This window comes from Podarcis raffonei, chromosome 6 (genome assembly GCF_027172205.1).
Source record: "Podarcis raffonei isolate rPodRaf1 chromosome 6, rPodRaf1.pri, whole genome shotgun sequence".
In the NCBI taxonomy this organism is placed as follows: Eukaryota; Metazoa; Chordata; class Lepidosauria; order Squamata; family Lacertidae; genus Podarcis; species Podarcis raffonei.
In genome coordinates this window covers 1,149,807-1,164,497 of record NC_070607.1, presented here as the reverse complement: position 1 = coordinate 1,164,497, position 14,691 = coordinate 1,149,807, and the positions used below count along the sequence as shown (strand labels likewise).

Genomic DNA, 14,691 nt, shown 5'->3' with positions numbered 1-14,691 from the left:
CATTCATATTCATAATTTCTACCTTAATGGGACTGTACGTAATGTGATTTATGTTTGATTTTCTAAGCCAGAGCTATGCAAACTATGTAGCAACATGTTAGTGTGTCAGCTGCAGTGCGTGAATGCTCCCCGTGCTCCTCCCAGGGCTGGAAAGGGGTTAGTTTAACTTCCGTTTTGCTAGTAAAACTGAATTAATGTGTCACGAAATAATGCATTTCTAAAAAGGGTGTCGCTAACATGACAAGTTTGGAAAGCTCTGTTCTAACCTAATATCTTAAAATAGAGAAGCCATTATATTTTGGCAGATCAGTAACTGATATTTGCAAGAGGCAACCTTAGGTTTTTTTTAGTTGTCTTCCAAAAACTACCTGTAGGTTTATTTCTTCTGCTGTAGTGCAGTTAGCAGAAATCCAAAAGTAACAGATTTAGGAAGTAGAAACTAATTTTATATTACACAGTTAACAAATGAAAACATCTGATAGCAGTGTTTTTTCCTTGGTATACAGTCGGTACTGTAATTTTTATGCATGTCAAAGTTTTGATCATATAACAAGAAGCTGCAACTTTACTCTGCATGTTATTGTAGACATTAATGTGCATCTTCCCTTCCCTTGCAAATGCATCCTTTGTAGCGATTATTTGGGGGGGGGGAGGCAAAGAGGGAAGGAAGGGTAACACACAGTGGTCAAGTTCTGTAATTCCTTAAGTCGCCAATACTGTTGCCTGTGGCATGCATACAGTCCATTGACACTTCTTTCCCCCCTTTTCTCTTGCTTCAGATGTTCATCAAGTACTTAAAGGTTAGCAACCTCTTCGTAACGTTGGGTGCCTAGAACACGGGTGTATTCTGTGGCTCAGCACACTAATGCATGGCAAGAATTAGAGTCGGGCAAGATCTTTTCTGTTACCGCATGGCTAATATAAACATTCTTTTTCTATTTTGTTATGAAAACTGTTACTTGGTGCACCTGCAGGCCATTCATTATTAAATGCTTTTTTATTGTTCTTTAGGTGGAGTTGGTATCACATTTTGGATCAGAACACTTTTGTCCTTTAAGCCTTATAAGGTAATAGTTGATGAAATTGAGCAGATGCTTCTAGTCTCCTGTCACCGTGAAACATATTTTTCTGGTGCTGCCCCCCCCCCCACTCCCCAAATAGCTAATAACCCCAGCCACTGAGTTTCAAAAATGCATTGGTGTTTGCAAAAGCCATTTATATAGAAAGACTCACTGTAACAGATATCTTGAGAACTAAGTGGCTTTATCTATAAAGTTGTGAAACATGTGACGTCTTGAAACAATGGGAGCTTTCATCTGCTATGCATCTCAGTTTTACACAGGATGCCAGGTAGACAAACTCCCTCTGAGGAGATGAAAACTGCCTCCGTTTCCATTTTAATTAAACACGTTTTTTTACAGGGTGTTTGGAACTAGCATGGTTGAAGAATATGAAGAAATAGCTGATTCACAGTACCAGTCTGAAAGGCAAGAGCTTTTTGATGAAGACTATGGTAAGGAAGCAAGCTGGTCACAATTTAAGATTAGATTGAATTTTTTGCTCATCATTTATAAATAATAAGCGAACCCAGAATGCTGGGCAGGCAAGGGGGCTAAAAGAAGTACTGAGGACACTAGGTTGGGCAGGGAGGAAGCCCCACAAAGACCAGCCCTGGGGAAGGATTAGAAATGGTGAGGTGAGCTTTTTGTATATTGCAATTACCTGTGAGATCATTGTGATATTGATCTAAAACTATAGCTGTGAAAACTTGGGCTGAGGGGTTAATTGAAGCAAATTTTAAGCAGACCTTTGCAAACTATAAGGGCCAGAAAGTGCATTTCCTAAACCTGGTGAAATTTCAGTAAGAGAAGTGGCTGAATAAGACTGCAGTCAGAGAACGGGATTTAGTGCCTTACAAAAACCTTTAATTTCTTGCAAGATCAGCAGAAATGGAATTAATTATGCAGAATAAATGGTACAAATTGCACAGATTCTGTCAGATTCACCTTCCCTAGGCTTACAATTCCTGATTTTTTTTTTAGTATCCTTCCATGAGCCATGGGCTTTCCCTTCAAAGGTCTTACTTGCCCCCACAAGTAAGATGACTGGAGACATGAAAATTTGGCTAGGAGGCTGGAATATATTTTGACAGAACTCTGCCTCCTTGTGTCTAGAACCGTGTCTCCATAAGTTTCATTAAAAAGGCAGTTTAGCCCAATGCAGATTTTCCCATCACCACAACTCCATGATGGCAAAAGCCATACCTAGGGGCAGTTTTTGAGTCTCAGCCGGAACTTGATGAGGTCAGGTGAGACCCACAAGGCACTGGGGGGTGGCTTCATTTTAAAAATTGCAGTGAGAGACATCCTCAGCTGGACACCTCTGGATGGGCTCCTGCGTCAGGCCGTAAGAGCTGCTGCTGCTGCTGCTGCCGCCGCCGCTGCCATGGGTTGCAGTGGGCAGCAGCTTTCCCTTTGTCTGTTTCTCTTTGCAGTGGCAGGCGGCTTTCCTTGGGGTGACAGAGGGCAGGGGAGAGAGATCAGTCCTGCTGGGGCAGCGATGGGCTAAGAAGAGGCAAGGGCACAGCCTTCCTCCCCAAGGGCTCTCAAGGGGCAGAGAGCTTTCCACCTGGATTTGACATGAAGAAGTTAATATTTTGTCTTGGGAGTATTTTAATAGAAAGATGACATACAAAATTTTTAACACCATCTATTCTAGTCACTTTATGAAGTGCTCTTGAGGTAAAAAGGTGTGCGATTTGCAATTAAGTGTTTTCTTCTATTGTAAACAGATTACCCTTTGGACTACAATGCAGGAGAAGAGAAATCTTCAAAAAATCTTCTTGGCTCTGCCACAAGTGAGTAATTACAGGGATGTGTTTTTGAGGGGGAGCTAAGGTACTCTACACATTCTTAGAATCCATGTAGGAAAGAGTCCAGAAATTTAGCTTGAAATGCATAAAGGGCAGAGACAGACATTTGCCGGCTGTATGGAAAAGTTGGAAATTTCTCTAACGAAGCAGCATTGCTTGTAAAGATTTCCGTGATTTCCACTTGCACAGTATCTCGTTGTGTAGTGGCTAGTCTGGGGCTGGGGAGACCTGGGTCTACTTCCCCACTTGTTCCTTGGAGCTAATTGGATCACCTTAGGCTGAGAGCTTTTATATGCCTGTTGTCTTTGTCCATGGAGTTTTCTTGGCAAGGATACTGGAGTGGCTTGCCGGTTCCTCCTCCAGGTGGATCACGTTTGGTCAAAACTCTCCACTATGACCTGTTCATCTTGTGTGCCCTGCTCGGCGTAGTTCATAGCTTCTCTGAGTTCTTCAAGCCCCTTCGCCACGGCAAGGCAGTGATCCATGAAGGGGTCAAAAAACGAAGATCATGGCCACTGGTCCCATCACCTCCTGGCAAATAGAAGGGGAAGAAATGGAGGCAGTGAGCGATTTTACTTTCTTGGGCTCCATGATCACTGCAGATGGTGACAGCAGCCACGAAATTAAAAGACGCCTGCTTCTTGGGAGAAGGGCAATGACAGGCCTAGACAGCATCTTGAGAAGTAGAGACGTCACCTTGCCAACAAAGGTCCGTATAGTTAAAGCCATGGTTTTCCCAGTAGTGATGTATGGAAGTGAGAGCTGGACCATAAAGAAGGCTGATCGCCGAAGAATTGATGCTTTTGAATTATGGTGCTGGAGAAGACTCTTGAGAGTCCCATGGACTGCAAGAAGATCAAACGCATCCATTCTTAATGAAATCAGCCCTGAGTGCTCACTGGAAGGACAGATCGTGAAGCTGAGGCTCCAGTACTTTGGCCACCTCATGAGAAGAGAAGACTCCCTGGAGAAGACACTGATGCTGGGAAAGATGGAGGGCACAAGGAGAAGGGGGCGACAGAGGACGAGATGGTTGGATAGTGTTTTCGAGGTTACCAGCATGAGTCTGACCAAACTGCGGGAGGTAGTGGAGGACAGAGGTGCCTGGCGTGCTCTGGTCCATGGGGTCATGAAGAGTCGGAAATGACTAAACAACTAAACAACAACAAAGGCTGAGAGCTGGACTTGTGTGACCATCTGTTTGGGCAGATGGAAGAATTCCTTCCTCTTCCCCCTCCCCTCAGATACTAACAATGGGGCAAGTGGCTAAGACCAATCAAGCAACTTGGTTGAGTTTTGGTTTGAGTTGACTCTCTGGAACTCAGTGCAGCAATAGTTTCCTGCTGTCTAACAAAGGCTGCATCTACACAGCTATTAAGAACACTCTGAAAATGCTTGGGAAAAACCGTTTTAAAGCTCACAGTGGAAATTTTCATTCCGATTTCAGCTCTAAAGCGCCATCTGGTGTCACAGTGTTATAATGCATTTATAATGTTTTATTTTTACTAATACAGTGGTACCTCGGGTTAAGAATTTAATTCGTCCTGGAGGTCCATTCTTAACCTGAAACTGTTCTTAACCTAAGGTACTACTTTAGCTAATGGGGCCTCCCACTGCTGCTGTGCCGCCGGAGCACGATTTCTGTTCTCATCCTGAGGCAAAAATAGTACCTGAGGTTCTATTTCTGGGTTAGCGGAGTCTGTAACCTGAAGCATCTCTAACTCGAGGTACCACTGAATAGCTGAGTCCAAAGATAACTACTTTCTCAGTTCTGAGAAGCACAGGCAAATGGTTTATTTGAAGAGTGATCTTGCTTGACATGGGCTGTTAAATGCAAATACATGGACTTCCCCCAGCACTTTTCTCTGCGGGGGGGGGGGGATGCTGCTCAGCCGTCTCTGGGGAGGGTGTGCTTGGGTGAACTGAGCCTTGGCCACACTTGGGACTCAGCACTACATTTGGGGTACACAGTTTTGCTATGTGTGCATAATGTGCTACCCAGAAACTGCACCAGCACACCAGACAGTGAATGCATGTGGGAAGGAGCAGCTTTGAAAAGACTGGTTTTCTGCAGGCTTTCTTGTGATTTAAAAAAAATTGTCTATTTGATCCTTTTATTTTTTTTTAGATGCCATTTTGAATATGGTGAATATTGCTGCTAATATACTTGGAGCAAAAACTGAAGAAGACTCAACTGACCAAGGTAAATTATTGCAACTTGTTAAAGTGAAGTGACCTTTTTAAATAGATGTGGGGTTGGTTTTTTCCAGCTCCAGCTGGATTTTCTTTACAGTTCTCCATAGTGAAGACTTTCCCCCAGTTATCTAAGCCACTGGTAGATGCACCAGTAGCTGTGCTACGCAGTTCTGGCTCTGGATGGCAGTAGCCTTCCAGAGATCCATGCAGCAAAGATGTTCTGAGTCTCCTCAGGGTGGGGTTGTTGTGTCGTTTTTTTGGGACACGCTCAGGGAGCCTGGTCTGTGGCTGCTTAAACAGACTCCTCCCAAAAAATCTGAAATGTGCGCGCAATCCTACGTCCCCTCATCAGATGTCACTCTTGGATGGCATCTCTAAGACCCCTGTTAGTGCACTGCTGATGAGAACTTCTGCCATTAGCGGGCTACCAATCTGCCAGTTGCAGAGGCAGAGGAGCTTTTTATGCTTCAGTTTCGCAGGCAGACCCTTTCAGTATTACACAGTCCCATTTTGTTTGTAATTGTCATGGTTTGTTTTGGCACACCTGTGTCTGGGGTGCCGGAGTACCCTAACCTGGATGACATAATGATAGCAGCAGCAGCAACAACAATTTAATATTTATATACTGCCCATCTTGAGTGGGTTGCCTCAGCCACTCTGGGCGGCTTCCAACACATATAAAAACATAATAAGATGTCAGACATCAAAAACTTCCTGATACAGGGCTGCCTTCAGATGTCTTCTAAAACCTCTGCCTGGTTCCCTGTAACCTCACTTCTCGCAGTGAGGGAACCACCAGAAGAGCCTCGGAGCTGGACCTCACTGTCCGGGCTGATGCTAGAGAAATGCCTAACTACATCTGTATGGATGGAGACTTCTAAGGCAAGCAGCTTTTCTCAGTCCTCCCCATAGTTCTCCAGTTCTCTACATGGGATTTGAACACTGCTCTGAATGCTCTCTCAAAACTCCATTTCTCAGCTATGGCTCTGTATACTCTTAAGAGTTGCCTGCTGAAAACAGCCTTCTACATGGAAATGCAGTTTTCTCAGAGTTTGAGAAATGTTGTTCTTTCCATAGGTTTACGGATGGGTCCACTTGTTCCAGAGCTAGCTGTCTAGTTCAGTATTGCCTGGTCAAACCAACAGTGGCTGTCTGAGTTTGCAGGGAAGAGTCTTTCAATCCCAGACCTGCCTGAAGACGTTGGGGTTGAGCCCCTGACCATTAGATGATAAAAGCATGTGCTGCATCTCTGCATTATGACCTTGCTCACAGGGAGTGTTTGACCTGGCAGCCAACGACAATGTATGGGGCAGCAGAGACTAGACTTGAGGACTCTATAAACACACTGGCTTGGAAGTGTATTTCAAGGCCCTCCTTCCCTGCCCTTGTTCTTCTGTTTTTCTGCTATGGTTCTTCTTATAGTTAGGAGTGAGGCATTTCCTTTCAAGATTCTGGGCTTGGTTTCGGGAGGTAAAGGAGGATGGCTGTCCCTTTGCATTTAACTTTCAACCAACAGCCCTGCCTGGTTACAGAGGAGGATTTTTTTAAAAAAAATCACAAATCCATTTCACAGGCCATTAGTTTTTATTTTTATTCTCTGTATTTAACAGTCTTATATGGAATGTGGAGTCTTATAAATCTGCATGTCTCTTTGATAGGAAATAAAAGTGTCTCTGAAAATACAACTTCCACTTCCTGGCCAGAACCTAAACTGCCGGAGCCCACTACCATTCCCTCCTTAGAGTAAGTGATTTGCTTATGTGTTGGACTTGAAGCTGCCCAGACCCAGAGTCTTTTTTAGCAGATTGCAAATAATATAAATACTGTACAATCAAAAGTACCATTAAGATCAGAGCCCCCATGCTTCCCCATCTCTGTCCTCACCCACGTCCATTACTCTTGGCTTGGTCGTCCTTCCCTGGCTTTTATTCCCAACATGACCTCAGCCCTTAGTCAGCCTTTCCTGGGCCCTGCAATCCAGCTCTGCCTTGGAATAGTTTAAATCTTCACCTAGTGCCTTGTATGGAGGGGGAGCTCCATTCTCTCTCACTCTCGACCCATTTCCCAGAACAGTTGCAGTCAAATTTAAAATATATTTGGTCCAAAAATAACTTCCTGACCCTCAGTGATCCTGTAGTATACAAGACCTTGATATGAAACTCTGGCCATATATGGAATTGCAGGGCAGATCTCTGAAGCCAGACTCTTTAGGGGTAGGTTAGGAGAATGGCAGCAACTTTCGAGTTGGCAGGGGTTTTAGGGATCTTCTAAACTGCATCTTGATGTGACTTCTAAACTTCTGTTTATAGGCTTGTTACTTCAGAGATCCTACAAATGGATAAAGAGCTGCTAGTCTTAGATGCAACAAGAGAGAGCCCGATTGTTCAGTTAGTCCATGAATATGAAGAGGAAGCAATTCAGTCCACAGTGACCTTACTGCCCAGTGATGAGCAGGAAGAAGACATGCCATGGTTTGAGTCTGAAACACAAATCTATTGCTGCGAACTATTGACAGTCTGTTGCATTTCCAGTTTCTCAGAGTATCTGTACAAGTGGTGTTCAGTGGTAGCGACACTTCACCGTTACCGTAGCAAAAGTGACACCAGTTGGGAAAAATACTACTCGGCTGCTACTTGGCAGGCCCAGCTGGTTCCAACCAAATTGTTGCCAGTTTTAGTGCATGAACATCCTTCAGAGAAATTGGACACCTTAATTGCAGAGCCATCTGAAACTGTTGTCAGTGTCTTAAGTAGCATCTTGAATGGGGCTGTGATCAATCAGACGGAGGGCACTTTTGAACTGGAGCCCAGTCACCCACAAACTGTGTCTCAGTCCATTCTCTTGGATGCTACCACAGGAGCTGAGTCCCTGTCCACAGTTGCGGCATCCTCGGAACCTACAAAACTTGAAGCCGTATCTGAAACCCCAGAGGCCCCTTCACAAGAGGAAAGTCCTACTGAAGAAGATGGAGTTGTTGGGTCTGCTGCAGAGAATCCATCTGCAACCAGCATTGTAATTGAATTCAGTGACATGAACACAGATGAAAAAACCTCAACTGAAATTATTTCAAAACCGACAGAGACTATTCCACAGTCTGAATGTACAGTAGCTGCAGAAAGCTATGAGGGCGAAGCAAAAATTAGTTCTTCAGATGCGGAAAAGCAAGTGGTGTCTCTTGTGGAAACATCATCTTTAGAAATGAAGGACGATGAGCAGACAGCTGAGGAAGCATTTCTTGCGATTCCTGTTTCTGGATTGCCACGGACAGCTACAGATTTTTATGCCGAATTGCAGAATTCCACAGACTTGGGTTATGGAAATGGGAATCTTGTTCACGGATCAAATCAAAAAGAGTCTGTGTTTATGAGGCTCAATAACCGCATTAAAGCCCTGGAAGTGAATATGTCTCTCAGCAGCCGCTACTTGGAAGAACTGAGTCAAAGGTAGGTCTAGCTTTCCATAGCCTTGTATTTTCACTTCTGAGACGTTTTAAAAGTTGATGAAGAAAATCGGTGGGACTAAATTAACTGCTTGCACCCTGAGTATGAGCTGAGCAGCTCCAAAAGCTCTAAAAGGAGATCACTCACATTCCTAGGGAGGTGGTTCTCTAAGCTTCTTTTGAGGGGTGCTCCTGTTTCCTTACTAAGACAGTTGAGGAACTTTCTGTTAGCTAAAGTACGTTCAGTGGTTTAAGAGTGATACACATCAAGTGCGCTTAGGAAAACATGAAGGCCAGGAAGTGCAGCTTAACTGCACTGGGCAAGATTTCTTCTGCGTGTCCCAAACGTCAAATTTTGTTTCAAGGTGCAAAGGGCCCTTGTGAACATTTAGAAAAATGGTTTAAACTAGATGCTTACGAAAGTATCCTTTTCAAGGGGTATAGAGAAAACTGTATACAGTGGTACCTCGGGTTAAGTACTTAATTCGTTCTGGAGTTCCGTTCTTAACCTGAAACTGTTCTTAACCTGAAGCACCACTTTAGCTAATGGGGCCTCCTGCTGCCTCCGTGCCGCCAGAGCACAATTTCTGTTCTCATCCTGAAGCAAAGTTCTTGACCTGAGGTACTATTTCTGGGTTAACGGAGTCTGTAACCTGAAGCGTATGTAACCTGAAGTGTATGTAACCTGAGGTACCACTGAATATCATTGTAAGTGTCAGGATGCAGCAGCAACATAAGCAACTACCGTACTTTTCCGTCTATAAGACGCCCCCATGTATAAGACACCTCCTATTTGGGGGGACTGAAATTTCAGAACATGGGGGGAGATGGCAAAAAGTTGTTGAGCTTCTTTGGGGGGGGATGTAAAAAATCGCTCACCCGCACACGTCGCAAAATCCGTCTCCCATCTGTCACCTTGCCGGCAGAAGCTGCCAATCGCCGCCCAATTGCCACAGCGTTGGCCAAGCAATACCACCCATTGACGCAACAACCAATAACACACACAATAGCTGCTGACAGCCGCAGCAGCAACCAATCAAATGTCCACCCTATGCACTACCCATGTATAAGATGACCCCCACTTTTTAGCATGAATTTTAAGGGGGAAAACCTAGTCTTATACACAGAAAAGTACTAATTCAAAAGGTTAACTTTTCTGTTTTTCTGTTTAATTCACTTTGTAGATATCGCAAACAAATGGAAGAAATGCAGAAGGCTTTTAATAAAACTATAATAAAACTTCAGAATACTTCACACATAGCCGAACAGCAGGTATGTCTACTGGGTGCACCCTTGTTTCTCTTGTAATAGTGCAAAAAGGGGCCTAACCATGAAATAAAAGCGAAATAAAGTAATATTTATTATTATTAAAATGTGCAAAGCAGACTCAGGTTTCACTTTATTTGCCTCTTAAGTACTCGTGGGTCTCATTTTTCCTGGAAATAGTCCATTAGTTGAAGGTCCGCATAGTGAATTGACTATTTCCATTGGTTGCTATGGGAAATTTTCTAAACCACGGAAGTTTGCCTCCAAAATGATGAAAAAGCCAAGGACAACCCTCTGGGGCTTTACTGAAGTTCAGATCACTACAGCTTCTTTTTTTTTTAAAAAAAAGCCAGGCAGCGCCCGCGGGTCTCAAACCGCTGGAAGCAATTAGGGGATCTAAGCAATGCTTTGGTCGATGGAACCGCTGGGCTGAGCTGGCTCATCACTACAGCTTCTCAACCAAACTGCAAAAGGCAAATGAGGAAGTGAAAAAATTTTCTCTTGTTTTGAATCTGCAGTGTGCGTAGTACTATGTCCTTACTTTCGGATAAGTGAATTTTCACATAGCGAGCCTTCAGAAAGTCGGCCCTGTGTGCATGTGCAAGTTTTAAAAAGCTGACAGTTCATGTTTTTTGTAGATGGATTCCTGTTAGTTCCCTTCTGTAATTTTAAATGGTGGCTGTGGAGTAAACAGCTTTATTTGGTTTTAGTTTGTAGCTAAGGCCATTTTTCCTGTATCTCCTGTAGCTGATGCTTTCCCCTTCCACTTAGTGGACATCTTCTGAAGCAGAATATTCAGAACTGCTGCTTAGCTCATGAAGCCAAAGACACACTTTGGGTCAAACTACATTTTCTGTCTGCAGCCTGTAGCAGCATCTTGTGAACTGGAGTGACCTGAGTGCCATAACAACAGAGAAGCTTTAAAGAACCCCACAAAGGTGGGGAATAGAGCTGAGATCTTGAACATTGTTCTCAGTGCAGAATTTTCCTATGCCCCAGACATTTGGTCTGCTAAGCAAAAAATTAAGGGCAATCTAAAGACTGCGAAGAAGGAACCCCTAGTTTATTTGTTCACAAGTTCTAGGTATTTCTTATTCCCTCATCTTGTCCTTTAAGCCTTGGACTTGTGACCTCATTAGTATTTTAAACAAGGGCGTGCCTTATCTTGTATGGAAAGCTAGAATGAAAGGGAAAGAATGCTTCACTTCTCTTCTTTGCCTAGGATTTGAAGCAGACAGAGGCCATCCAGCTGCTGCAGGCTCAGCTGACCAACATGACACAGCTAGTCTCCAATCTGTCGCTAACTGTGACTGAGCTAAAAAGACAGGTAAAAATCTGAATGTGGAACAATGTTTTGCAAATGGAATGCTAAACCTAGAACTCTGTAGATTGCCGTGTAAATAGTTCTGTATTTGAGTAAAACAGATTGCTTACAGATAAATTTGAAGTAACTTCCCCGGTGCAAAAAGAGTTTTTAAGCTCTCCTCTCCCTGGGTGCTGGGATGCTCACAGGGACTCAGGTGGCCTCGTGAGAGCATTCCAGGGCTCCTGGAGGCGGTGTGCTGGTTCCAGAAGCCCTGGGATGGTCACTCAGGGGTTCAGATCTAAGCGTTTGGGGAAGGTTGGTTGCCTTGAGCACTAAGACCACAAGACTGGACCTCTTGGAGACTGTTGTAAAAACAAAGTAATGCCCAAAGGCCTTAGAATATTGAGAGACCCCAGTATATTTCCAGATAATGAGAAATTTGTGGAGGTGGTAGGCCTTTTTCAGCAGTTGCTCTATGGATCTCATACTTTTGTTGATAGAAATGTGGTAGCACTTCATCCAGGCCAGCACATCATGCCTGCTTCAGCCGCTCAGCTACATGTATGTATTTCACATTTAACCCTTTAAAATCTGTCCTTGTTTAGGTCTCTGATCGCCACAGCTATCTTGTGATTTCCTTGATACTCTGTGCCATCTTGGGTTTGATGCTCTTTCTTCAGCGTTGCAAAAATAAATCAGAGTTAAATTATGACTACTTCTCAAAAGTTCCCAAAAGTAATCACTATCCTAGTCCGAAAAGGTAACATGTTTCCACTTTACTTTTGACTTTTTAATTCTAAGGAAGAACATGGATATAAGAGTGTTATTTGACACTGTCAGTCTTCTTGGTGGTGTCTGCCGCCAGACACCTTTGGACACTTCCTCCCTAGGGAATCCAGACTGGCTCCCTCCTTGTGGTCCTTCCATCAGCAGGTGAAGGACCACCTTGTTCCAACAGGCTGCTGGGAACTGGCTGCTTTTCCGGAAAGGGCTGGGGCCATGCTGCTTTATTGTAATTATTTTTATGGTTTTAATAGATTTTGTGTCGCTGTTCGTTTATATAGCTTTAATTCTATCAATGTTTGATTGTTTTTAATGTCCCCCCCACCTTTCTATTTTCTTTTGGTTTTCATAGACCACAAGGATACACACAATGTCTGCTTTCAATGCCCAGAGCCCTTTCTATAAGTCAGTTACATTTGGTGTGAGACCCTGTTGTCATAGACACTGTGAGGTTGAGGAGAAAGAAGGGGGATAATGACCTTTCATTCCAATCGTCTGTTTTCTCAGCATTTGTTACCATAAGCTGTGTCTGTCCTGTGAGGGTAGAAGGGTCCTTACACCATAGTTTTGAGACGGATGCAGTTGCCTCTTGGGCTTATGCCACTTATTCTGTTTTCGCTCGTGTGATTTTATATATGGATGGGAGACTTGGGCTCCAGGACTTATGTGTGCACACTGGTTAAGGGTGACCTTGAAAAGAGAGTGGCGGAGAGGGTGCCTAATTCTTGCTTCCCTGTGTCCTGGAAGATCATCTCCTGCAGGGATGACCGGACATTCTCTCTGCAAGGGGCAGCCACCATGGCAGCCTTTCAGGACAATATTTCCTTGGAGGAAATTTGCAAGGTGGCTCCTTGGCCTCCCAGCATACTTTGCAAAATACGACAACGTTGATGTTTTATCTTCTGCAGACACTGCAGATGGATGGAGCAAAGGGTCTAAGTGCCTTGATTCTGGTAGGCCCATCCAGGAAAGGCACTGCTTTATATATCCCAAAGTTTCTGGAATTTTCTCCTGGAGCCACATGAGAAAAGGGGCCTTTCTTACTGCCAGTTCACATTCTTTGTACTTTAGTGGACCATGATCCTCTTTGCAGGCCTTCGCCTCGCTATTCGCCTGGGGTGGTAGTCGTGGACTGTCAGCTTGACTCCTGCCTGTCTCCTGCGAGCAGGAAGGCATGGAAGGTTTTCTTCATGTTTGGCACCAGTTGCACCTTTTAAAAAAATGTTTTTATTACCCAGAGGTTCCTGGAGGGCTGTCCTTAGTCTGGGGTGGCTCCTCCCTTCGGATGGGACAGGCAAAATTCCTGACCACCCCCCCTCTAGGGAGACAGGCTTTGCCATGCAGGGGCAGCGGGCGGGATGCACTGGTTAGAATGACATTTGGATCTTTTGTTTTTTACATTTTTTAAATTATTATTTGGTTCATTTACCTCCAAGAGGATCCTCTTGATTGAACCCTCCCTCTGGGAGTCGGCCAATAAGAACTTATGGCAAGAAAATTTCCTTTCACAGATAATGCCTGTGAAAATGCCATCCGTGTGTGATTTGCATATTATGTCCAGCGAAGATTATTTGGAAAGGCATGCTTGATAGATATTCCAGATTCAATGGCTAGCTTACCATAAAGCTACAAATATGCTGATGGCTATTTAATCCACATCAGTTTTCCCCAGTACTGGTGCTTCATGGAACCTGTGCTCTTGGTAGCTTTTAAGCTCTTTAAGCTCTTTCAACTTGAAGTTGAAAGGACAGAGTTCTGGGAATTCTCCGGGTTGGAAGTCTTGAAGTTGGGTTTAGGACAAGGAACTCCTAAGGAATGATAGAAAGAAATGAAATAATTATTTCCCATCTGGATCTGAAGTTGCTGTGTATTTTCATCCACAGATGTGTTTCTTCCTATGATGATATGAGTTTGAAAAGAAGAACTTCCTTTCCACTCACCAGGTCTCAGTCTTTTCAGCTGAATAGTAAGGAAGGTAGGAATGTCACAGGTTCAACTACCTCTCTCTGGGTGTATTGTAAAATCTGTACAGTGTCAAATACAGAACAACATCCGTTTTGTAATGGCGAAAGATCTCATGTTGGTTTAATTTAGAAGCAACTTGGTAAAAGTATGGGCAGTTAAAGCCCTCCCTCCATTAGACTTCATTATTTATACCCGACCCATTTGACTGGGTTTCCTCAGCCACTCTGGGCAGTTTCCAACACATATAAAAGCATAATAAAACGTCAAACATTAAAAACCTCCTGATACAGGGCTGCCTTCAGATGTCTTCTCAAAGTTGTAAAGTTCTTTATTTCCTTGACATCTGAAGGGGGGGGGGTGTTCCACCGGGAGGGCACCACCACCGAGAAGGCCCTGTGTATTGGTACATGTATCCTCCCACCACTGCTTTTGCAATTCCAAATTGCACAGCCTAATGCTATGAGTTCTCTCATCCACCAAAGCTGATTTAAATTCAGATTGCCCAGGGAAAAGCAGGTAGCAGGAGCTTTCCCTTTGAGATGGAGGAAGACCTCTCTGCCAGGGCTGAGAAGGCCGATTTTGACTTCTGTATCTGGAATAGGAGGAGCTTATTTTCTTGGTCTGTTGATTTCCTCTCAGAGCCCTTTGCTTGACCTTCAAAAATATTTTGGCTCTATTCAACCTTGTATTAATAAAGGGAGAATAACAGTTCTGTGTGAAGCTGGTGGTGTGCTTATATAGTCTGATTTTTATCCCTTATCTTTTAGTGGATCCAGAGGACTTGTACATTGTAGAACCACTGAAGTTTTCCCCAGAAAAAAAGGTACATTGTAGAAAGGCATTTGTTCTAAACTCACTGTGTGT

At 43.8% G+C, this 14,691-nt stretch overlaps 1 protein-coding gene across 2 annotated transcripts in view; it reads left to right on the top strand.

Moving 5' to 3' along the window:
* The window catches only part of SUCO (SUN domain containing ossification factor), a 46,343-nt gene that overhangs the window by 29,649 nt on the left and 2,003 nt on the right, over window positions 1-14,691 (top strand). Inside the window, exons 12-23 of one of the 2 annotated variants that reach the window (XM_053391070.1) lie at window positions 780-800; window positions 1,012-1,067; window positions 1,422-1,513; window positions 2,792-2,857; window positions 5,001-5,075; window positions 6,727-6,811; window positions 7,378-8,511; window positions 9,692-9,779; window positions 10,996-11,100; window positions 11,685-11,839; window positions 13,746-13,837; window positions 14,595-14,650. In XM_053391070.1, the coding sequence (XP_053247045.1) occupies window positions 780-800; window positions 1,012-1,067; window positions 1,422-1,513; window positions 2,792-2,857; window positions 5,001-5,075; window positions 6,727-6,811; window positions 7,378-8,511; window positions 9,692-9,779; window positions 10,996-11,100; window positions 11,685-11,839; window positions 13,746-13,837; window positions 14,595-14,650 (2,025 nt within the window). The remainder of the gene's footprint in view (window positions 1-779; window positions 801-1,011; window positions 1,068-1,421; window positions 1,514-2,791; window positions 2,858-5,000; window positions 5,076-6,726; window positions 6,812-7,377; window positions 8,512-9,691; window positions 9,780-10,995; window positions 11,101-11,684; window positions 11,840-13,745; window positions 13,838-14,594; window positions 14,651-14,691) is intronic. The other variant, XM_053391071.1, reaches the window with a different exon arrangement.